Genomic DNA, 24,871 nt, shown 5'->3' with positions numbered 1-24,871 from the left:
GAAGTCCAGGAAGACTATGTCCACTGCTACCCCTGCATCTAATGATCTGGTGATCTGATTGTAAAAGGCCACCAGGTTGGTCTGACAGGACCTGCCACTGATGAACCCGTGTTGGTTGCCCCTAAGCATGCAGTCCCCTGCTGGCCCCTCCTGGATGTGTGCCAGAATAATTTTCTCGAATTTGCTTTTCTCTTGTGATCCATCATTGGCTCCTACTACCTACATGCAAAGAGTGCCAGTCGTGGTCTGATATATAGGCATGCTGTTGCTTTAGGCCCATCTGCGCTACTAGTGTGGTGCTTGTCAGCCTCTACTATACCTGCAAAGCATGCCTAATGTGGATGCAGCTTTTAATGGGAAAAGGGCACTTCTGCCACAATTATTCCAGACAAGCTTCTGTAGGCCATGCCCTACCAGTGAACGAAGCAAGGGCTAATGTCAAGCATGCAGTGTTGGCCGGTGCAACTATGCCCTTTCTTTGCAGCTTTGACCAACATAGGGGAGTCAGTAGAGCAGATGTGGTCTTTGCTGAAAAATTGCATCCAATGGGCAACTTGTACTGAGAGCCATTTAATAGAACAAGGTGGGAAAGTCATGGGTAGTGGTGGCATTTTACTGCATTTGAAGTGCTGAGGTGGTGTGGGCAATAAGGCGCACAGTTAATAGCTGAGAGGTTGCAAGTTTGAGACTATAACAGAGGTGCTTGCAGTGCAGCCTGTTAGATTCCAAAGAATCTGTGAATTCTGCCAAATACTTTGTCACAAGGACACAAAAAAGGAAGGTGCATTTGTGCAGAATCAGGCAGAAATAGCTGATTATCAATTCTGGAGCAAGGGTCCAATTGAAGCTTTGACAGTTCATCGGAATGCTGTTGGTTACATCTGTTTAGGGAATGCTAGTCTCGCTGGATGCTATGTGTGCGCGCTGCTGAGGATGCATTTTGAAGCCTGACTAAATTACTGCTTTCCCTGTTCTTAGAGGCTTCAAGAAGCGAGCGCCACGTGCTCTCAAGGAGATCCGCAAATTTGCAATGAAGGAGATGGGTACTCCTGATGTACGCATTGACACCAGATTGAACAAAGCTGTCTGGGCCAAAGGAATCAGGTGTGTTCCAGGGGCTTGACTGAGAGGCTGGGAAGGAAGAACTTCACATACTTACACATGCAATGGGAAAATGCGTAACCACTGATCTCTCTGTCCCTGTAGCACTTGTCATTCTATTGTAGATTTTGTATGTGATGCTATTGGTGCAGGTAGCTGGGGCTTTCCATAAACTCAATGAGTTTCTCCTTACAACCAGGCCAATCTTCTCGCCCAGGCTATCTACTACTGGGATGCTTGAGTGCGGAACGCTTCCTTTGCAAAGTTGTAAGAGTTGTCCCCATATGCACTACTGAGAAATCTGGGAGATGAGGCTGAGGATTAGATCCACAGAAGAGCTCAGGCATTGAAATGCCTATGTAGAGCTATCTGCTGACCAAGGGGATCTATAAAAGAGTGTGTTGAGCAGGGAGGTGTCTAAACTGGCCAGTAGGGAACGTGAAGAACAGCAAACCTCCAGCTTCCATTCCTTCCAGGGAGTTAGGTGCATGACTATGAAGGAAGTTCAGGAATTGCAACCCTGAACTGTGTCCTGGAATTAGACTTTTAAATCAACCCTCTCTCACAAAATCCTTGAGAAGGCACCACTAGGTTATTAAGTATTCTGGGTTGGCCATGTAGCTATCCTGCTCCATGCAGCAGTTATACTTACTGGGTCAGACATCTTGGCAGGGGATTCAAGTTTGCAGCTTCAGATGGGGATTAGACACGACCTGTCTGCCTGGTACTGAATGAGCCTTCGTGTCTAGGTGGCCACAGAACAGGTTTTGCAGGCCTTTGTTTTGGGAACAGATCATTTCTGCCTTCCTCCACCAACCATTGAACTAGGATACTAAAATAGCCCATTTAAAATGTTACAAGGCCAGACCCAAAGAATGCATGGCCTTTGAGAATTTGTCTCAAGTCTTTTCAGCCGTGCAGTTGGTCCAGTAAAAGGTATTACCCACAGAAATCCTTGCCCATGGGGCACTAACTCAAATCTTCCTTTAAGGGACTGATGTAGGTTTTAATACAGGTTTACTGCATTTCACAAGGCACTTGGAAGAGAAATGTTTTATATCCTTTTTGAAAGCACTTTCTCTACCCCTGCTGCTTTCTGTTAATGGATAGCACAGGCATAAATAACTCATTTATGCTTCTCTAACATGCTTGAATCCCTACGCTATTTTAGCAGCCAATTTTTAACCAGCATTTCTCAGCCCATGGGTCGCAAGAATATATGAAAGAGTCACAAACAAAAAATGGATCAACAAACTTTAAAAATGGATTCTCCTTTAAAGGAGAAAAACATGGGAAACAGTGGCTTTTACACTGCAGGCTGGCAGAGTTCCAGCCTGCCAGTGTTGTTTACAAATGGGTCCTGGTACAAAAAAGCTTAAGAACCACTGGACTAAAAGAGACAGTGCTTCTGTATTGTCCAGGTTGGGATTTCAAGCTTCCAGAGGGAAATTACTTGCCTGGTTGTTTCCCACATGACTAACAAGAAACACTTGTAGAGATGCTTACCAGGTAACTCACTAGTAGTAAGTTTCCTCAAAGCTCCATTCCTGGACCAGTGACAGGTTAATTAGCTTATTTTGAAATGTCTCCTTTTGTGGTCCTGGATTCCTGCTTTTGAAACACAGGTTTTGGGCAAACTGCAATTTTGGCAGTGATAGTCCCAATGTACAAGCTCCCATAAAAAAAACAGCCTACAGACTACTCATTGAATTCAGTTACTTTTTTGGCTGAAGCTTTTATAAACCAATGGGCAGGTATTAAGAGACTAATTTTAGGAAAACAATGGTTGTGGAACAAAGGCACCTATGATAGTGCCTTTGTTGCAAGACAAAATTGTGTACTGATATTTTTATTGAAAATGCAACTGCAAATTCTTGTGTTGTCATCATTGTAGGAATGTTCCCTACCGCATCCGTGTGCGCTTGTCCAGGAAACGCAACGAGGATGAAGATTCGCCTAACAAACTATACACCTTGGTTACCTATGTACCAGTCACAACCTTCAAAGGCAAGTTTGTATGCACTTCCCCTCCTACGTAGGCCTTGTCCTCTACCTAATTGTCATTATAAAGATTTTTATCTTTAGGTATATGCCTGGAATTGTATGTGGGATAATTGAGACAGTGCCAGTTACCACCTAGTTCTGTGTAAGAACTGTGCATTTTAAGTATCCACTGCAGAGGAGGGAGATAGTCAGACATAGATGTTCTGGGGGAAACGAACTTCAAAAGGAGCATGTTAGCTGTTTAGCATATAGTCCTATGTTTGAAGTTTAGGACCGCAACGTTTTTTAGGTACATCATGTTTTCTTAGATGATTGTGTGTCCTCTTCTGTCAAAGATCTAAATACATGGTCTCCAGCTGAAAAAGAATCCTTTGTATTAATAGTAGGTTGATGTCTTCTGACCAGAACTGTCATCATCTATTGATTTTGGTATATTTGCTGCTTCTAGAACACCAGTGTTCAGCTCTGTAATCATTTTGTGGTTGGCTACTTTTAGCTAATGCATCCTAGTGCAGCTGTTACACAGATTTACAGATTATACAGAGAAATCTGTCTTGGTCATATACTAATGCAACTTAATTTTTTTTTCTTCAGGTTTACAGACGGTCAATGTGGATGAAAACTAAGCTGATTTTCATTACAATAAAGTTATAAAATGACACTTACTCTTACAAATGTGCTTTACTGAGTACTGTCGTTTTAGGGCTCCAGTCTGGTTAGGCACCTGAAGAGGTATTTCCATCACCTTTGTGCTTCGTATACTTACATAAAATAAACTTAGTAGAGCAGATTAAGTGGGGAATAGCAATTCACTGAATGTCCCTTTACTTTTGTGTTTAGTAGTATTAGATATATTTCCTACTGTGTAAAGAGGAGAGTTTTCACAATTTAGCTAAGCTGTGGCATTTGCTAAGAACTCGAAATATTCCTCACTGTATTCCTTTCTGAACTAGGTCATCAGTGCAAGAGACTTAGTCTAGTTATCATCCTTATTTTACTTGCATATTAAAACTGTCTCAGATAGTTTGCATGGTTTCCTTCTGGCACATTCCTCAGTTGGGGTGAGGATAAAACATGGAGGTGTTTATCTTAAGGAGAAAACTGGACAACCCTGGGATTTTAAAGCTGAATTCTTGCTTTTACAAATAAGATGATTTATGATGAACTAAAACTAGATACGCTACTGCTATATCTATTCCCTTTTTAAAAAAAGCAAAACAAAACTATCCCTCTGTGACTTTGAGGAGATTGCAGTAGCAAAGGATTAGAGTGATCATCTTACATTTAACCTCATTATAGGCTTTTTCTCAAAGTAACTGTACTTAGACACGGTGCAAGTTTGAGGTCCAGTATAAAAAACAAGTTTATTGAAAAGTGCATGTTTTTACAGACCAACATCAAAAGCATAGTCCATGTACACTTAACATTTTAGCAAGACATACAAACTGGAGTACAATCAAATATATTAAAATAGTTTCAATTACCAGCATTGAAACAAGTCTTCAGGATTAGTGCAAAAAAGGAACCCAAACAAACTGCAGACAGTAGCTGAGAAATGTTTTCCTCTGTTATAAAACAAACTATCAGGATTACTGGAGGCAGTTCCTGCTCTCCCAATGTGTAGTAGGGCTGCTGTGTCTTCACACTACAGACAGATATTTCCTTTTACATTCAAAACAAGAATGCAAGTAATAAATCAATGGCACAAAAAATACAATACATGCCCTTTTAACTTATAAAGCTCTCAGTGGCAAACCAACAAATAGTTTATTAGACATCTGCTACAAACCAAGTCTTCCTCTGCAACGTGAGCTTTGGTGTAACTTCAGTGCACTTCAACTTGACAGTGAGGTTTGCTACTGTGAGTTTACTTTCACCTGTTCACCCCGTGATGGATAGTTCATTCCATTTGTTTTGAGGCTGTATTGACTGAGCTTTGCATTCTCAAGTTTTGGCTTCAGTTCCAAAGGTTTTTCAAAGAAATTGACTAGTGATTGTTCAGTCAAAAGTGATGCTAGAATGTGTTCTAAAGAGACAGTCCAGTCTCCTTTAGCCACAGGGGAAGATTGAGAGTCTTTCCGAGGTGTCTTCACAGTGTCATTAAAAACAGCATCCTGGTCTGAGGCAGCAGCTTCACCCTGTAAGTCATCAGTAAATTCACCTGATCCACTGCCTGAACTGCTGCTTCTTTGTCCAACTTCACCGATCTGAAGTAGCAGAGTAGTCACAGTGGCAATGGCTTGATACAAATCATTTTCTTCTGGATCTTCATGAAACATGCTATACAAGGTTTTACAAAACTGGATGAATTCCCTCTGGAAGGAAAGAAGTTTGCAAAAAAACTCATGTCAAGGTACTGACCAGTCACCTGTCATCCATAATGGAGGAGTGGTATATACAGAACATTAGCACAGAAGTTTCCAATAGTGTCATTTGCACTTAGTTTAGAAAGGGCTCAGGTATTTCTTAGTCTTTCACAGGTCCTGGATCTACACTAGCTAACTCCTATTATACTACCAAATAATTATAAAGCAGCCTTCAGTAGACAGGGGCTTCTGGTTGGAGAATTTGGGAGACTTAAGTCCTTTGTCAGCAAATGACCATGTTCCAAGCCAGGAGAGAAATGGCAGTTTAGATGACACCTGTGTGTACCATGGGCCAGGAGAGAACAATGTCAGGTGGCCTCAAGTGCTACAAACCCTATATTATAGTTGTACTCACCGTCTTACTGAGATTGGGGAAGATCTGATTTACATGTGGCAATGCAAGGCTGGGAAAACAAGGACATGGAGAAAGCTGCATTTTTCTTCTGGAGGATGCGTGTCATTTGTCAGGTTTGCAGTTTCAAGGAGCTGGTAGAAACTTAGTTGCTATGACTGGATAAGGCTGCAAAGCTTTTTCCTGATCTTGCGCTGCCTACAGTTTAGTAAAACACCAGCTCTACTACTACAGGGGGTGTCTACACATGCAAATAAATGCACAGCAATAATGATCCAGAGCTTATTGTTCCCAGAAAACTCCCAGGTGTGCCAGTTGGAGCAGCCCTGCCTGGCGAAGGGTCAGCCTGCTAGCTCAGGGCAGCTCCAACCAGGCTCAACGTACTATGGCGGGGGCTTTGCACTTAACAGGGGAAAACTACCCTATGGCCAGACATTGTGTTCTCTATAGAGTAAGAAAAGTTTTACCAATCTGTGTGTACACAGAGCTATTCAACACCACTTTGTCTTACCCATCATTAAATCCATAGACTATATTCACCTATCTGCTTATTTAACAATCTGCCCTACTACTGACAGAATATACACATGTATGTTTGATCATATATACAGACACCTCAATTTATAGCTCTGATGACTTGCTCCATGACAGTGAACACACCTGTAGTGCCTGCAGATGATTCCAGTTAGCTACTGCCAGTTTTGCATGCAGCAGAGTGATATGTGCCTTGACTAGGTTTCAGAAGTTTGAGGGCTGCTGGACTGGGCAGTTTCAGAAGGGCAGAGGATACCATTGGGAACCTTTAGTGGTATCTTTTTGTTGTCATCATCATGAGATGGCATACTGTCCTATTTACTGACACTAGACAATTGCACTGGGTTTTGTAGATCTCTGTCATCACTCAACCCAGAGACAGACACCCATGTATAAATCATTGGGAACAAACCAAGGATCTGCTGGCTGGTTTGATGCCCAAGAAAAAGTTCTTTGTGGCTTGGACACGCTTCTTCTCTTGTGCCATGCTGTTACATTTGCAGTCAGTTGGGGTATGATCAGCTGATGGGTTCTTTCCTTGGAGCTTAACTCCTCCCTGCCTCAAAGTAGATTTGTTTTGGATCTAAAGTACTGAGCAAGTCCAGTTTTTCTAGTGGCAGGTTCTGTAAGTCTAAGTCTTAGACATTTGCTCAAAGTTTGTAGTTTTAAAATCACTTTCCCCCACTTCTATTTAAAGTGAAATTCAGTCTACACCTTACCTGGCTCATTTTGGGCAATCCTTTTTCCACTTTAGCATCTTTCTCTTTGGCTAAATCTTTAAGCATTTGCTTCAGTTGCTTCTGATAATCTACTGCTTCACCTTCGGTGGGGGGAAGAAAAAAAAAAAAGATGACAAAACCAGAATTAGGTCCAAGTCCTTTGCAGCAAATTCACAACTAAGATTAAAAAAGGGGACCGGCGTAGGGGAAGTGAATAATTAACTGAGCACTGGACAGCTCTTATATAATATATTAAAACAGTAGCAGATAGCTGTGACAACACGTACCATTCGCTTTCCCAATTACTAGTGGCCTTGAGGTTGACAACAAGGGATTCTTCAGTGGTGACTGACTGTCTCTCTCATCTTCTGTGAGTGCTAGAGGGGGGAGGAGAGATGACAAACAGAGATGCACAGCTGACAAACAGAGATGCATAGCTAATGGCCTTGCAATATTGTCATGATAATTACCTAAGCTTTACAGCATTTGAGAGCTATGAGCTCAGCCAGCAAACTAATAGATACGTAAAAGGTGAAAGTTAAACGTTAATTATTTAAACTTGGCCTAGTTATATCAGAATGTAAAGTGTGCTTCTATTAAAACAAGGCAGTTAGTTACTGTAGCAGAGTGGCAGGAAATGCTGCTCAAAGTAGCATATTCTTGAAAGACTTTGCACATCTTGTAAAACATCTTAAAACTTGCATTTCTTTTGAGTTAAACTGCAATGAAGCTCTAACAGACAGTATCGCTAATCCAGAGTAAATGATTTAAGTTTAGATCACGCCTGGGAAAACAACAGAAATGAAAACATATCATCATATGTAGGGAGCTATCTAGAAGTTTAACAAAGAAATAAGAGCTTATACTGAGTAAGACCTTACAATCTATTTAAATTGTGACTATATACAATTAAAAGTTTATGAACAAGCTCCCAACTCAGTGACCTATAACCTTCATTAAGTAGCTTTTGCTTCCCAAAATGTTTACATGGAGACTAGGGAAGAAAGGAAGGATGACTTTTTTTCCTTTCCAATTCCTTACCAGGTGGGATATGCAGCCTGTATAACAGCTTTATCTTTTCATTCATTTCTCCATTATACATAACATCTGCAAAATGAAAAAAAAAATAGAAAGTGGATCAAATATTTACTTTGATAGGTTAAAATCATCAGCATTTTCCAAGCACAAAAGTTAATTGTTTGTGGGAACAAAGCATGCTGACATATGGCCAGTGTATTAAATGTTTAAGTTGTGCCTGATCAACTGGTAACAGCAGGTGAGAACCAGCTGGTCTGTTCTTTGTTCTCAAAAACAGCCCTGGTGCTACTAACCTATAAAACAGAATAATAATAATAATAATAATAAAAAAAAAGGGCTAAGTTTCAAAAATACCAAATGTGATGCTGTGCAAAAACCAGGCTTCATGCAGCGTACAGAGAGCTATATCCAGTTTCTCTCACCAGGGTCCACCATCTTAGAGTTTCCCTTTTGGCCTCCATTACAGTGTAATAGAAAAAGCACTGTGAGAGTATGGAGAGCTCCCACATTTTTAATTGACTAATTCAAAGGAGAGCTTAATAGTCATGGGATTTCATTCCAAGATTCACCCAGCAACAAAGAAATAAGTGCAATGCTGGGTCAAACCAATGTCCACCTAGCCCAGTATCCTGTCCCAGTAGCACAAGCGATGCTTCAGAGGAAGAACACTGAACTAGGTATCTCTAGTGATCATCTCCTATTCACTACCCTCTGGCATCCACCGTTATGGGTTTAGAGATGCCAGAGGAAAAGTCTCCAAGCATTCTGTTCAACAGCTATTAACGAATCTATTATCCATTAATTTATCCAGTCCCTTTTTAAACCTGGCTATGCTATCTGCCTCCTCCAGCTCCTAAGGCAATTAATTCCACATGGTATAAAAAATTATACACATTGCATAAAAAAATCAATTTTCTTCTTAGTTTTAAATCTGTCTCCTGCAGGTGCCCCCCAGTTCTAGTATTCTGGGACTTGGTGAACAAGAGTCCCTTGTTTACTTAGTTCATACCCTTAATGGATTTTATAACACACTATCATATGCCCTCTCAGCCTTCTCCTTTCCAAACTAAAGAGTCCCAGCCTTTTTTTGTCTTCTGGTATGGCAGCTGCTTCAGGCCCCTGATCATTTTTGTTGCCCTTCTCTATACTTTTTCTAATTCTACCTTCTGGGGATGTGGAAACCAAAACTGCACATAGTATTCAAGATGTGGGTGCGCCGTGGATTTGTATAATGGCATGGTGACAGTCTCCATATTGTTTTTAATTCCCTTCTGAATGACGCCCAACATTTTATTTATGCCCAACATTTCCAGCAAAATATTAAACTGCTTCCTGCCAAACAGAACTGCGATTTATAATATGACGTTCAAACAGATCCTCCCATCATCTTTTAATTCTAATCTACAACAAGTAATTGAAACAAAGTGAAATCAGTCAAGAACAGAGATTGGTTAAACCATGCTTCTCAACAGAAATGCATGCCCTCCTCTTGCTTGTGTTACATTAAAAGAAAAGCAGAGCACTCTTCCCACTTCTTTCCCCCAACATCCAGTTAGATTGCTACAAAGAGGCACATACCTAAGCAGCAAGCCAGCCCTTTGAATTCAATGAGATGGTCCATGTTTTCATCCAGCAGTCGGAACGTCCTTTCAGCTAGGACTTCAGTGTGCTCCCCACATGTCCACGGCGAGACAAGTTTATAAAGGTTAGTAAACTGCTGATGGTCTAGTCTATACTGCTCAGCATAAGCTCTGCTTGGGTCATGTCTCTCAATTACTGGACTAGTCAAATCCCAGTAGCAGCTTATTAGATGTTCTCTCTAAAAAGAAATCAGAGGCAGTAGAGAAAAAAGCATTACAACATGTAATATATATTACAGACAGCATAATCCACACTTAGCGAAGTAGGGTGGTGTATTGAAATTGTGCATTAATGTAGCAAGACTAAGATAATGCCAAACAGAAAAGCCACTGTACTAAAATATTTCTTCTTAGTTATCCAGTGGTTATTGCTATGAATGACACACGTATGAGACACATACCGTGTCAAGTAAATATTCATTACTAAGCAGGCAACTGTTTGCACACATCTAAACATGTATAAGATATTACTGTATCTCAGGTATATATCTAGATTGATGTAACTACACGGGGATTATGAGCAGACACACATGCATCTTGTATGCTAGTGCCTGACTATTAGGTGGCAGGAAGCAGTTAAAAGCTCATCTGCCATAAGGAAACAGTTGTCCCACGTAAAGTGCACAGAGACACAACTTTACCAGTGTTATATTACCCCAATTTTCTGAGAAAACAGCCCTCTGTCATCAAGTAAATCAGGGGTGTCAAAAGTCATTCAGGACCCAGGGACTTTTTGCAGGTTAGATAGCCCATGAGTAATGGTGGAGGCGTTGATGCCTGTGGCTACCAGAGGTCTACACAGTTCCAGAACCCAGGGGGTTAATGCAGCCACCCCCAACACCCTTCACTTCCCCTGCTACTGACAGGAGTCACAAATGGGGATTAAAGATGCAGTGCTGAGCAACAGGGAGGGCTTGGGGGAAGTGGCAGCAAGGTCAGTGCCCTAGGTACCAAAGTCATTTAATGCAGTAGCTCCAGTCACACATCACCTGTCACTCCTTGCTTAAACCACTCTACATGCTTCCCATGTCCAGGGTCTAGATGAAAGGAATACTATGAAGCTTTTATGATTCCTCACTCACCCCGCTCCTTTCCGAGCGCCCAGAAGCAGGGAAGTTAAACAGAGTAGAAATAAAGTCCTAAAACAGTCAGAACCCAGACAACTATGAATGAATGACAAGCATCAAGGTCAATTTTCCTTAGCTGTGTGGGTCCTTAAGAGTGTGAAACTAAAGGTTTTTGGTACTAGTTGCTGAACAGCATGGGTTGTGCAGTCAGCTACATTATGCATTGTGAAACTGGAGGTGAAAGTTGTTGCAGTATAATAGAAGCCAAATCTCACATAGCTCTTTGTTGGAGTGCAGTCAGAAGGGAAGAAGACAAGGCTCAAGACCTGATCTAAGCCCCACTGATTTAAATGATTGTTTCTTTTGCTCTACACCAAGGGTCGTCAACTGGGGTACTTGGACCAGTCCTAGGGGGTACGCGTGGGCAGGCAGGGACAGAGTGCCACTGCCTCCCAGGAGCAGCGCCAGGGAAGGGCAAGAGCAACAGCACCCCTCTGTGGGGGTGGGAAAGCTCACATGCGGCGGCTGCTGCCCCCACACACCAGCCTGGTGAGCTTTTCCGTCCAGCAGAGGGGCGCCGCTGTCCTCAACCCAGCCCAGTCCCTGCCCTGACCCTGCTCCTGGGAGGTGGCGGCACTCTATCCCCACCCGCCCGCGCACCGTCTTCGCCTCTCCTCTCGGCACCTGGCCACATGCTCCTTCCCCTCATCCCCGCTCGGTGTCTGGCTGCACACACCCTCCCACCCCCAGCATCTGGCAAGGCACGCCCCGCCCCCCACCCCCCACTCAGCATCCAGTCACTGGGGGTACTTCAACTAAAACAGTTGAAAAGCTCTGCTCTATGCATTCCAACTGAAGAGCCAGAGGAAGGAGACTGTAGGGCAAAGTTTGGCATCCCATCCCATAACACCACCACCACCACCTAAGGGTGCTGCAGCTCTACATTTACATCCAGTACAAGCCCAAATAACAGCCAACAAATTAAACCCATAAGACTGGCATAGTTTTTTTCCCTTTTAGCCCCACATTTCCTGGGCACACCAACCTTAAACAAGTCATACAATTCCTCCAAGTCTTCAGGAACAATTGAAACATCTGGGATGACAACTCTGAGCTTAAAGGGAAAGAAGGAGAAAACATACTGGTGGTGAATACAACCAGTACTAGCAGATAAGCAAGCATGTGCCCTCCCACACTGCTGTACTCTGCAAGAACAGGAGTACTGGTGATTTCATGCCTCTTCCCTTTCTTTTATCTTCCTGAGGGACTTTATGCATAAAGCCATAAAAAAGCACTCACACTCAAGATGGCAAGAAAAAGGGCAAAAAAAGCACCCGGTACCTCTTCTCCCTTCACTAAAGTTAAATTAAGAGTCCATTTTAAACAAATAATTAAAACCTACAACATTCTACATACCACATTTTGCTTGGTTGTATCCTCATGGCTTTGTAGAACACGAATCCTGTGTCTATAGCGCATTTGCTCAATCAGATCCACAGAGTAGTCTCCAAATTTCTAGAGTACAGGAATAGATTTTTAATCAATCTGAAAATGTAAACTTCAAAGTGTTATTAGTCCTAGAGAAAATGGAGTTTTTAATGCTGTATTTAAACATCCAGCTTATTTCCTTAAGTACTTCTATCAGGCCAATTGCTGTGGCATTTGAGAACATCGTTCAAGGAGTTAGTCAGTAGATGCTTAAAGTACGAGTCTACCATACATACAACATCCTTGCATAGTTTAACTACCACACAGAAACAAACATTTAAAATGCTCTCTGAATGGAAAGTTCAGCAGATTCCAATTTTTAAATTTTACCTCGTAGGAATCACGGATCAGGTCAACTACTTCTGTCACTGCACAGGGTTCTTGATCATCACTGAAAAAGGTGTGGTGATTTTTGAAAGGTGACAGAGGGCTTTCTTCATTTTTAACATGATCTAAAAATCTGAAGGGAAAAACTGTTATATATTCAGATTACTCCACTGCATATTCTTTTCAAAGCATAATAAAAATAAGTACAATATTCTGGCTTGGGTCCCAGTGGAAGTATACTGATTTTTTTATGCTTATACACTTCAAAATGCCTCAGTTACTACTCATACTTAAAGCTGCAATGCAGCCAATGACAAAATACAGAAACCTCCTAAGGAAGAACAGTTCTCACCTCCATGATGCCTGAAGCAGGAAGTGCCTCACTCCAGGAAAGAAGCTAAGAGCAACGGTAAATACTGAACACTGACACAGTCCATGCAGCCCTCCAGCACTGCCAGGAAGGGTGCCAAGGGATGCATCTAAACCCGTTATGTATATCAGACTTTGAAAACAACAGCAAAAAGCTGAACTTCTATTAGAAGCTTGTGCAAATGCTCCAGAACATCCTTCTCCTATGGTCAACACACAATCCATATTTCTTGGTATCACATTTTAAGGTAAGACAATTTGTAAGTCTAGCAACACTACACCGAGAGACAAAGGAACATACCTGCTAAGAATCATCAAGGCTTGCCCATCGTCCTTGCTGTTACACAGCTCCACTGCATTAGCTTCAAGGACAGCCAAGCCTAACTGGAAGATGGCTTTGATTCCGTCGAAAAAAAAGCAGTCTACAGCATTCACGGCACTTTCTAGGGGCATGATGCTGAGAAAAAGGGTAAGGAACCATGAAAGGGAAATGGAACTGAGCGTGGTCAAATCTTTCATGTGTTCAGCCAGTTCTGGAAGTCGCTCTTTTATAAGCTCTTCAAATGCCGACTGGTCTACCTGAGCACCTGTAAATCATGATGAAATTGTATTAAAGCTGGGGTTTAGGAAAGCCAAAGAATTCAGAATTTTTGTTTAACTGCAAATCATAAGCTGACAAATAATTAAAAATATATACATCTGGAACACCATGATATGCACACGTCCGACATGAGTAACCCACTGTCCTGCTGATACAAATCCCATCCCTGCCTTTGGCATCACGTCTATAATTCCTATTGTAAACTCCTCTGTATGAGGACTGTGTCATTTGCTATTTGGACTTCATACTGTTTTGGGTGCTATAAAATCATAATAGCAGCAGCTGCTATTTTCTGGCTAAATCACACATCATAGCTAAGTACTAGCAAAAACAATTCTGAAAAAGCTGTTTTACTGTTCAACTTGGGATCTATGCAATAAAAAGAAAGCAAAGCAAGTGTCCCTCTGGTGCATGTACCCAGCGTACATATTCATCATCTAAAAACAAAACGAGCAGCAGAGTTTCCATACTAGGCTGGAAAATGTGTAAATGCACTTGAAGGATGGATTTAGATGCTCCACGACAAGGATTTTAAGAACATCTACCTTATATCATGCCCCACAATAAGTTTTCCTCTCAGTGTTAAAAGCAATCATTTCAGCAGGAGCACATTCAGGCCCTGGCCCAGCCTGTTAGAGCGCTGAGAAGCCCCACCGGAGTTAATGGACATGCCTATAGTGGCAAAGAACTGTGCAAGAGAGCACTGCCATGCAACATGGCATACCCACTCTCCATGCAAAATAGGTACATTTAAATAAATAAATAATGCACTCAATGCTCTGAAAGGATGCAGTGTAACCACCATTAGTACGGAGCTGGTCATGCACCAAGCACTTTCTACCTCAAATACATATACTGATGCACCATATTGGGCAACTGCATTACATCCTTTTAGAGTGCGGCACAGCAGTCATATTGTGCACTGGGGCTCTCCCTAGCCCCATCCTTGGGACCATGTGGGCAAGGCACCAAGATGTGCAGCTTCACATAGACAGCATAACTCATGGCAGTGAGACATGCAATACAAGGCCCTTGCTTTAAAGATGTTTACTTTATACAAACAGCCATTAGGTTCGCCAATTATTTTCTGCTCTTTCCATGATACACTGATGCATGTCACTCAGAAGGTCTGCTGCCCAAATGCATCATTTCTGACAGGAAACCAAATGGTTCAGTTACTGTTTGCAAATTCTGAAGTACCGGGTGCAGCATTTGTCCTCCTGAGCACTGTTACAAGGAGACATGCTAGTGGTGGCAGAACAGAAATTATGCTACCAACTGAGACAAGAATTCAAAATTGTAATAATTTGAGTGCTCAGAAATATGCTAAGATTTTCTGGAGGACCAATATAGATGGTGTTCCTACCCTGAAGAAGATAACTCATGACTGAGTTTAGAGGGTATCACAAGGATCATAAATGGATAAAAGAAATAGGGAGAGAGAGAGAAAAAGGAAGGACAAGTAATAAGATCTCCTGGTGACTTGGAAAAAGGTGGCTTCAGCTGGGCATGTAAACTAAAGCTTAAGGGAGCTAGCACTCAGATATAATGAGACACACTGAGCTGCTAGAAGTGATCAGAAGAAGGAAAATGATAACTTGGCACGGACACAGAGAGGGTTATGTAAATTCAGGGTCAGCTTGGATTTGGGTGAGTATGATATGTCCTGGTATGGGACATACCGTACCACTGCTTGGATGTAAAAAAGGCAGCACGGCCAGATGAGAGGAATAGGGTCAGGAGCTGCATCAGGTCAGAATCACAAGATCGTATTCCAGCGAAGACCAACGCAAGGTGGACTTCTATCAGATGTCAAAAACACAAGTTGAGATTTTGAGAAAGGAGACAGGTCTGGAGTAGAGAAAGAATTTGGATGTAATCAGTATCAAGATGGTAGCTGAAGTCTTTTATCTATAGAAGAGGAACAAGTTGACTGACTGACAGGATATAACCAATGTCCAATCCACCAGCCAACTGGTGATGTCACTAAGCAACACCATTTAATTTTACTAGCAGACTTCTATGGCAGCACTGCTTTAAATTTAAGCTTGCTGCCTGTTCAGCGATATGATGATGCAAAAGCAGACAAATAAACAGTAACACTATGCTTAAAAAGAGAACTTATCCAACACATCAAAATACAGAAGTACATATGTTCCATTTCAAAAAAGGTGGAGGAAGACAAGAAATGGCAAACAATGAGCTTTCCCCACACCCCCAGGAGCACATTCCTAAAATTACTGTGTAAAATAATCTCTTTAACATTTTTGCAATGTGCATGTGGCTACATGTTCTGCACATACAACTTACATATGCATTTCTAGAAGTTTAACCTACTTATACTGCAGGGCAGCTAGACAGATTCCAGATGCAGTACAGGGCACAGGAGACTGGAAGAATTAAATTCTTTTGGCAATATTGCATGTCCATGTGAAAAATACTCTGAAATTTAAGAAACAGCTAGGGGTTTGATGTCTGTTCTCTCTCTAGTGTAATTTTTTACTAAGCCTATATGTTTTCAACATTCAGATAAAGCAAACATAGTTACTAAAACAGATCCTTCCAAACGGCTAGGAACAGAGAGTCCAAAATTGGCAAAAACTAAAACTGTTAAGATTAGCAAGTACTTATCTTGTGTTAAATCTGTCACTGGTCTAATTAAAAGCAGACAAAAAGCACAGCACCTCCCTAACCAACCAGGCTGTGGACTAATAACTCTTGGGCAAGTCTTCCAGTATCTCTGATAACACATGCCCTGAAACTGATATGGAACAGAGCAAAGTGGCCTCCACACAATATGTAAGTGGTGTCCTCAGGTACCAATTCACACGTGGCATTTTGGACCATTCTAAACAAGAGCAAAATACCAAGCACTTTTTCATGCCAATGCCACCCAGTATTTTAGCCACCCATTCCCAGTGTCATATTTTTATGAAAGAATGGAAGGCAAAAATCTTACCGATCACTCGGTGGTTGAAGTAATCTGGCAGCATTCTCTCGCACACTGCAACCAACAGCCAAAAGGCTTCCTCTTCTTTGGCATACAGCAGTAAGACAGATGTCAAAATATTCATAGACTTATGAGGTCAAAGAAAAAAAACATGGAATTTATTAGTTACAAAAATTAAACTTTCTCCAAGAGCTCCTCAAATCGGGGCTGTGTTTTAAACATAACAAAATTAAATTTATGTAGTACACCCCATGTCTGATGGTTTCCTACTGCCTTCAGCTATATAGAGGTAACAATTTATGAAAAAAGCTTAAAAGATAATATAAAGTGAATACACTTTTAGCAATTTAATTGAGAGTTAAGCCACAGGTGGCTTTGCAAGTTCATACACACTGTTTTCATACTAGCAACACAAACCAGCTATGAAAATTACAGAATTCTACTTTGTTAAGACACAAATTGGGCATTTGATTGCATCCAACCACAATTCTCCTGCTTGCAGAGATGGAACATAAATAAGGGGGAACTGTTCTGTTCCCTGGTCAAAACTCAGGGAGCTGGAGCAAAGACAGAGAAATAATTGTAGCAAACTAGCTGGTAATTACTGCACTGGTACTCTATATTCTGCCACCCAGTTGGAAAGAGGAAAGGAGAATTTCAGTTCACCAAATACTTTCACAGATCCTCTGTACAAAGCATAACTTTGCAGAACACATCGCTTTGCTCACTTGCTAAGCACTGTATGAGAAACTTGTACTCAACACACTAGCAATAGTAGAAGCAAAACTGAATCTGCCAGGGCCACACATCTGTGCAGTCAAATGGTGCCATTTGTATACATGCATTTTTCGAAGTAAAGGGTACTTAATACGTAAGCAAAATATTTTAAATATGTAGGAAAGTAAATTATTTACACCAAAAGCATTACTTTAAGATGATGATACTCTGAAACAATGATAAAAGCAAGTGGAGACTCTCCCTAGAAAGATGAAACCCTGTCACCATGTGCTAATGCTTACCTGACAGTATCCTATTTTGGGGTTCCTATGTGCGTATGCAGTCAGCACTCTCCTCAAAGCTGCTATCCCGGTTTCACTCTGGAAGGTAGGGTGCTCAGGCAGTGAGCGATGCAGGTCACGTTCGATCTCCTCTGTTGCTATGCAACACTTGCCCATTGAGGCCTCTACTAAATTTTCATAGTAACCAGGATGTGAAGCAAGATCAGTCACAGCATCTGAGAACAGCAGTAAGAGGAAATGTCAAGCGAATTAGGATGCTTTTAAGTACAGTGTTGTTAAAGGGAAGTATTAGTCTAAAGAAAGTGCATGGAGAAGCTGTTTACTTCCAGGTCTGTAATATTAGGCACTACATGCAATTAGTGAAGTCCTGAACCTCAACGTGGATAAAACAGTGGAGATGATTTTCTGAAGTTCAACAGTTCCCGTGAAAGGAAACAGGTATAATTAAAAACTAAACAGAAGGCAAAATCAGGTTGGGATTGACTTTGTACTACACAACATCCCCAGGTGAAAGCATTACTGGCCTTACATATACACACCATATCCACATAGGCCATGCACTGAAAATGTTTAATGTGTACTTCGGTTTCAGAAACTCAAGATCACATTATATGGAATAATGCTGCCCAAAGACAGCAGTCAGCAACATAGCTTGGCCTTCCCTATATCTAGTTTCTACTGCTCCTGCCAACGTTCCTTGAAAAGCTGCAGCACGGGTGACTTCAAGATGCCACTTAATTTGCAATAAATTAGGTTGAGCTAAGCTTAAATCAGTATTTATGCTGCAATCTAATTGCCCCATCATTAAGACATGAAGGCAGTTTATACCAATTAAGTTGCTGAAATAGGTGCTGCTATTTAAATATTTCTGTATGTCACTGAATAATTATAACACACAAATAAAAGTGTCCTTATTTTGTCCAGCCAGGTAGGTATCACTGTAGCAACTGAGCAACCCTCTACCGCTCCTATTCAACTAGAGTACATCATGTACTAAAACATCTGAAGACATTTCCCCTGTGCTGAAAAGCTATCTGGAGGTTTCACACCCAGCCGCAAGTTTTGCGGTGTTCAGACACAGATCCTAGCTACTGTCAACAACTTCTACAGAGGTCTCACCTGAAAAGAGGAGCCAGAGTTCACCTCGTAAAGATTCGGGGATTCCCATGGCAACAAGCTTTCTGATTTTCTCTGTACGAAACATACACACAGTTCTGCCATATTCTGCAAAATGATCATTCCACAGACTCTCTTTTACTCTCTCCTTGAACTGGAAATAAAATAAAGAGCTTTTAAAAAAAATACACCCCACGTTTTTCAAGGCCTTGTATATAAAAGAAATTAAATCCTTCAGGATTTGTCCCTTTCATTAGTGAATTGTGCGTCATGGATTGTGAAAGCAGGCAGGGGAGGTCTGCATCAAATGGGCAAATCTTGATCCATTTTGCCCTTGGGGCAAAAACTTTTGCAGTTCCACCACTCAAGAGCAGACCAGCAGAGCCCCACTAAAGAGCAGAACCCAGCTCTACAAGGACCCTTCTGCAGCTGGAAAAATGCAGAAAAACAAGCACTATGTGCCACGTTTTCTTCCATAGTTCAGAGGTTCCCAAAACCTTTTTCTTACCGAGTAGCCCCTTCCAGCTTTACCAGCTGCCCACATGCCCCTACCAGCATACGCTTGATATTTTAACCCCTTAAATGCCAACAATTATAATGAAAATTAAATCTACCATTACACAATTCCTCCCATGTACACCCCAGACGTCTTGCATACACAGTTTGGGAACCCCTGCCATAGTTCGTGTTCTCTATCATTAAGAGGCCAGAAGTCGCAATGACTACTCAACACTCAGACAGCTAAGTGGGATGCAGCAGCTCTGTACTCTGGACAACAGTGCAACCCTCACTGTCATGGACTGAACCAAAGGCCTGCAAAAAAGCCTTCTAGGAACTTACAGTACCAAAAGATGAGGTTGTTAGAACCAGAAATGATTTGTTAAGCATTTGATAGGGATAGTTTAGAAAGAGCATCCCTGCATTCACGCAGGGGGTTGGACAAGATGAACCTTGGAGTCTCTTATAACAATGATTTTATTACCCTAGTGATCACAAAGAAGAAAGCTAAAAACTTATTTCTGCACAAAAGCAGCACTGACATTTTTAGGCTCTGCAAATCAACTGGGAATTTGGAGGGGATATGAAACGAGCTCTGTTAAAAAAAGGTCCGTCGCTAGGGCCCGCATAATACTCCGAAATCTTTGTTTAATCTATTAGGTCATAATGAAAGTTGCCATTACAATTATAATAAAATATCACAGATGATAGGCAGTAATAAAACAAACCCCAATAAAAGTGTCATTACTGCAATTAACATATACAAACATATGGTCTGGTCCCCATCCTCTATCAAAAGTTTTTCCTCGATGAAGATTTAAAAGTAATTAAAAAGGTACCACCTATTTTCTTTTCATGGAATCATTCAATAAGAAAAAGACATGATGCAGAGACACTACTTTGGGGGTAGAAGGTGGGGGCTGATAAATATATATTTATCAAAGAAAAACCAGCCAGGGGAGGGACCCAACACAAATATGAGCTTACATTTTAAGCTCTCACACACACACGTACGTACGTACGTACATACGCGCGCACACTTAACCTCACCAGACTGTATAGGTCACTGTATTAAAAAAGGAAAAAAACTATTTGATTTTGTTTCAGTTGCCACAGCTGTCACATGTTTCTTGTGCATCATACACCCTGAATATACTATGCACCTTGTTTTTGAAAGGCAGAATGAAGAAAAAAGGATCTTTCTTTATAGTAACTGGAGTAGCAGCAGCTAGGGAGCAGAGCCTGCTCATGTTCTGCTCCCTGTTAAGAGGGGTGCAGATTTTACTTCCATCTGTAAATCAGCAGAAGCTATTCTCATCATATTTCCCACATATAATGCACACTATTATATTCAGCAGCAGTTTTATTGAGGGGGGGAAGCGTGCGCAATGTGGTACAAAAACACTTTTTTTAAGACCAAAAGTATTTTTTACTAAAGTATTTTGTTTAAGACCTGGTCAAAAATCCTATTTCACAGCCACATGCCACTTTTACATACCTTCCTGAACTCTTCAGTTCCTGGCTGAGGCACATTTGACCTCAGTTCCTCTGAATTTAGCAAGTGACTGCCATCCTTTCCACCACCACTTCCATCTGTGTTTTGTGAAGCCACTACTCCTGTACTGTCAGACTCACAGTTACTGAACACAGACGTTGAATGAAATGTGGGAGAGGTCTGCAATGCAGGATTGAAGAAAAATTTCAAAAGGTTAACAAAAACCACTCCATATTCACAGCGTTCAAGGCAAACAATAGCCAACAGGAACTAATAAAGCTGAACAACTCTGCTATAATCTTGGACTAAATTTTTCAAACTTGGGCTCCTGAATTGAAGTACTTAAATCCACAATTTGGCATGCCAGTAAGTACAGTCCATTGCAGTCACCATCACCATTTGGTTGAGCACTTACAATCAAAGAGCTGGAGGAGTCTAGTGCCATGATTTTTGGAAAAGATAGACCAAACGAAGAGTTCTTTTCTATTTTGTTTCATAGCCAAGTTAGCCAGCAGCTTTTAAGACTAGATTCTTTCATAGCATGGCATTAGCTGGCATACTCAAAGGTTTTAACAAGCTACTCCACAACAGACACATACAGATCGTTCTGGGACTACCAGGGGAAAGGTTGAAGAATGTCAGCAACTGGGTGGGAAGGGTGCCCAGGACACTGCCATGGGAACTGGTAATCCTGGCAGCCATTCAAGATTTAGCTGGGGACAGGCCAACTGTTGACCAAATAACCGCCAAGTTTCCAGAGTAGAGGAAACAGTTATTTAGCTAATTGTAGGGTGAAGGAAGAGGAAAAAAATTAAATTTGAGAGGAAGGTTGATTTTTCAAGGATAGGGGCACACTGGGAAACAGGCAAGCTGTAGATAGTGTCACCTAGAGGAATGGGTAAGGGAGAAAAAACAGAGGGCGAGCTGGAGAAGCCTGGGATCTCCCAACAGGCAGGACAGTGGCAACATTTCCACATCTCTTGCTACTAAGAAAAAGAGAAAACACATGGGAGGTACTTCCTAGAGGCACGAGAGCACAGAGAAAACACAAAATGCTGTTTTCTGAAAATGCTGGAGTTGGAATTCACAACCACTAGACTTTTCCCAGGACAATAAACTTCAGGCAAAGTTATCTGAAGGACGGGGTTTCTCAGCTTCCAGTACATTTAGCTACACCCCTAGTCAGTATGCCCTTCAAAAAGAAGCATACTGAAATCTCCCAACATTCCTAAGAATACCAAGAATGCTCTCCTCCCTCCACCTTCTTCTAGGTAACTCTTAGCACCTCAGATCCTCTTGTGGATTGTCCCAAGAAAACATTTTGAAATATAAACAGCTATGTTTTCAGGACATGCTTGCTCATCTGTATTTGTTCTGTGCATCTGTAAAAATGCTCAAAGCACAGGCAACCTGACAGCTTGTAGAAGAACAATAAGAAAGAATTTATTATAGTTAGCTGTATTCAGTACCTACCATATCTGACTTAGCACAGAGGAATAGCCACATGATACAAAGAAATAGTTACCTTAAAACACAAATTACTAGTAAATGGCACTAACAAGCTTCTGACCAATTTTCTGCTCCAGTTAAAATTTTGAACGAAAGGATACAGGATGACAGACAAATAGCCAAATATCACCAATGAGCAGTGTGCAGTACAAAAGCTTAGTACCGTGTCCTTATTTTTCAGGCTGTTGTAGTATACTGGGTTGCTGGCATTGACTTGCTTTAGTCTCTGAAGCAGGTTCTCCACCAAGCTGTCCCTGTCCTTCAGTTCAATGAACTGAAAGGCCATTTTGCTCCTTATACTAATAATGATTGGATTAGGGAGGAGGCTGGTATCTTCCATCTTCTCGATGCTGACCACCTGTTCCAGAAACATAATGTAAAATGCATTACCGTCATCCCCACATTCACAGCAATGTCTTGATACACTGTTTGCATGTTGAAATGTACAAAATGGCATGGATATCTACCACTAGTCAAGATTGCATTTTCTTGATGAGACATATCTTACAAAGCAGAATTCTGAAATAAAATTAAAGAGATCAATAATTATTTCACCTCCCTGCTTCAGTCTAAGGTCTCTGGAAAATCTCAGCTACTGCCACTAGTGATTTTGAAAGCTCACTTGAAAAACTTAACGGGATCCAAATTAACAAAACTCCTGGGTATCTGCCCTCTTAAATTCAGTCCTATTTAAGTGTCTTGAACTAGACACTCCTTATCCCCCCCATAAAACAAAATTATCCAAAATCAGAAAGCTTTTTTGCAAACGTTCCCCATCAACTTTTTTTTCAGGGGTGATATTTAATACAAAAAAATTAAAATGAGAATTAGAATGGGATCAGCACAAGCAAATTCTTAAAAAATGAGGAATTTTAGCTCAATGGCACAGAATTACACCATTAAACAGAACTGTTGGACACTCAGCAAAATAAAAAGCGTCCACCCTCAATTATATACCATATATCATCTACATTTCTTGTACACTTTCAAAGACCATCACTGGAAGAGAAGTCATTAGACTCAGGATATCATTTGGGTGTTGTGCTATTATTGGTTGAGTCCCAAAGTCAGATCTATTAAGCAATCACAACTGAACACACAATGATCAAAAAAAGCTCAAAGAATAGAAATCCTAAGAGTTTGTAGAAGAACAATAAGAAAGAATATTACAAATTTGTTAGCTGTATTCAGCAACGTTTCTGAATTAGCAGAGAGTTGAAATATATAAAAAAAACCCAAAACAAACCCGAGTCATATGCCACTCTAGTACATTAAAAATAGGTAACTAGCAGTGTAATTTGCTATTAAAGAGAGACAGACTAATTAGAAACCCTGAAATTCTCTTATTAAATAAAAGCTAGACCATTTGTGGCAAGTGGAAAGTGCCAGGGATTCTGATGAAAACAGAATACAGTTCCATCAAATAAACATTGATTTTGGTTATAAAAATTTGTAGGTAAAAAAAATATAAGTCACTAAAGGACTTGAATATCCTGTTAGTATGTTATAAATATGGGTGACTGGTGAACTAGATTTTTTAAAAACAAAGGTAGCTTCTAAACAGGATCTGTAGCAAGAATCCTATACCATAGGCACTGGATAGCCTAAAATAAGGCAGAGACTGGAAACTCCATCCCAAGTCTCTTCCGTATCATTCTCTCAGGTAGGGCAACACTTAATGCCTCCACTGTCAAACAGACATGTACTTGTTGCCCCCTTTATTTCCTCCCCATGAATACACCCTTGCAACCTATGCCGATCTCAGACTGTTGGTAGTCTACATATCTGTTCTCACGTGTTCTGACTGTGGAAGGATCACAGGCTTGGTGGGGAAGATTATGCATAGAGTGTGCCTATATTCACTTATACATAGAGTCAGAGTTAATAACAGAGGGAACCATGTCACTGTCATCCATATCTCTGTCCAGCATCCAGCAACACCAGACCCCAATCTCTGCACACTGTTAACAAATTACAAAATTCCCAATATTGAAACTTTTAATACTCATGCTTCCAGCTGGGAACATCCCCTCTACATAATGAAGGGGCTGGGAGGATTAAGAGAGAGCTTTTATCCATATAAAAAAAGATGGGGCAACACCATTTCTCAAGCAGATTATCTTGTTTTGCAAGATTCCTCATTATTGTGTCATGCTACATTAGCTGGCTAGCCTACATCCTGATTAGTGCATTGCCTTATTGAATTCCACTTTGAGGAATTCATTTTCTAGGCCCAGAACTAGCCTTGTAACCCTCCTCCTCTCATGTATGTACGCCTTACACACGCACACAGCAAAACTTTTTTGCAAGGTAATCATTTAATTGACAGTAGAGGTCTGGATCAGCAGAAAACCACACACAAGATATAAAATGGAAAAAGAAAATTAAATTCTACCTCTCTAAGTGGGATAAGAACATCACAGCAGCCACTTTCTTTGCTGGTGAAGCAGATATAGCTGTCTGACGCACACATCCTTCCTGCTGTGTGACAGCGACTAAATGGAGTCCACAGAGAACAGTCCAAAACTTCATGTACCATCTCCTTCCTTGGCAGCCTGAAGAAGGCCCGGAAAAACTCATTCTGTGCTCTGGCTTCAAGATCCCTTTTAATAGGAGCAGGAGTTGGGAGCAGGAGAGACATAACAGGAAATTAAAATTTAAAAAAAGCTTGAATCCAA

The 24,871-nt window shown here is 41.1% G+C and overlaps 2 protein-coding genes across 5 annotated transcripts in view; one reads left to right on the top strand and one right to left on the bottom strand.

Annotated features, from left to right (window-relative positions):
* RPL31 (ribosomal protein L31) overlaps positions 1–3,770 on the top strand; it is a 6,220-nt gene extending 2,450 nt beyond the window's left edge. The window contains exons 3-5 of the mRNA XM_019524808.1: positions 979–1,104; positions 2,996–3,108; positions 3,700–3,770. Of these exons, the coding sequence (XP_019380353.1) occupies positions 979–1,104; positions 2,996–3,108; positions 3,700–3,731 (271 nt within the window). The 3' untranslated portion in view covers positions 3,732–3,770. The remainder of the gene's footprint in view (positions 1–978; positions 1,105–2,995; positions 3,109–3,699) is intronic.
* Positions 3,771–4,450: 680 nt separating this feature from the next.
* Positions 4,451–24,871, bottom strand: part of TBC1D8 (TBC1 domain family member 8) — a 66,705-nt gene continuing 46,284 nt past the window's right edge. For all 4 annotated transcript variants that reach the window (XM_019524803.1, XM_019524804.1, XM_019524805.1 and 1 more), the window contains 15 exons: positions 24,589–24,796; positions 22,357–22,551; positions 20,688–20,864; positions 18,695–18,845; positions 17,576–17,790; positions 16,566–16,683; positions 13,307–13,592; positions 12,640–12,769; positions 12,238–12,336; positions 11,867–11,935; positions 9,693–9,933; positions 8,118–8,183; positions 7,364–7,453; positions 7,077–7,177; positions 4,451–5,420 (listed from right to left, as the gene is read on the bottom strand). In XM_019524803.1, coding sequence (XP_019380348.1) covers positions 4,962–5,420; positions 7,077–7,177; positions 7,364–7,453; positions 8,118–8,183; positions 9,693–9,933; positions 11,867–11,935; positions 12,238–12,336; positions 12,640–12,769; positions 13,307–13,592; positions 16,566–16,683; positions 17,576–17,790; positions 18,695–18,845; positions 20,688–20,864; positions 22,357–22,551; positions 24,589–24,796 — 2,605 coding nt within the window. In that variant the 3' untranslated portion in view covers positions 4,451–4,961. The remainder of the gene's footprint in view (positions 5,421–7,076; positions 7,178–7,363; positions 7,454–8,117; positions 8,184–9,692; positions 9,934–11,866; positions 11,936–12,237; positions 12,337–12,639; positions 12,770–13,306; positions 13,593–16,565; positions 16,684–17,575; positions 17,791–18,694; positions 18,846–20,687; positions 20,865–22,356; positions 22,552–24,588; positions 24,797–24,871) is intronic.

This window comes from Gavialis gangeticus, unplaced genomic scaffold (genome assembly GCF_001723915.1).
Source record: "Gavialis gangeticus isolate Ggan-Ray unplaced genomic scaffold, GavGan_comp1, whole genome shotgun sequence".
In the NCBI taxonomy this organism is placed as follows: domain Eukaryota; kingdom Metazoa; phylum Chordata; order Crocodylia; family Gavialidae; genus Gavialis; species Gavialis gangeticus.
This window is presented reverse-complemented; position numbering and strand designations above follow the sequence as displayed.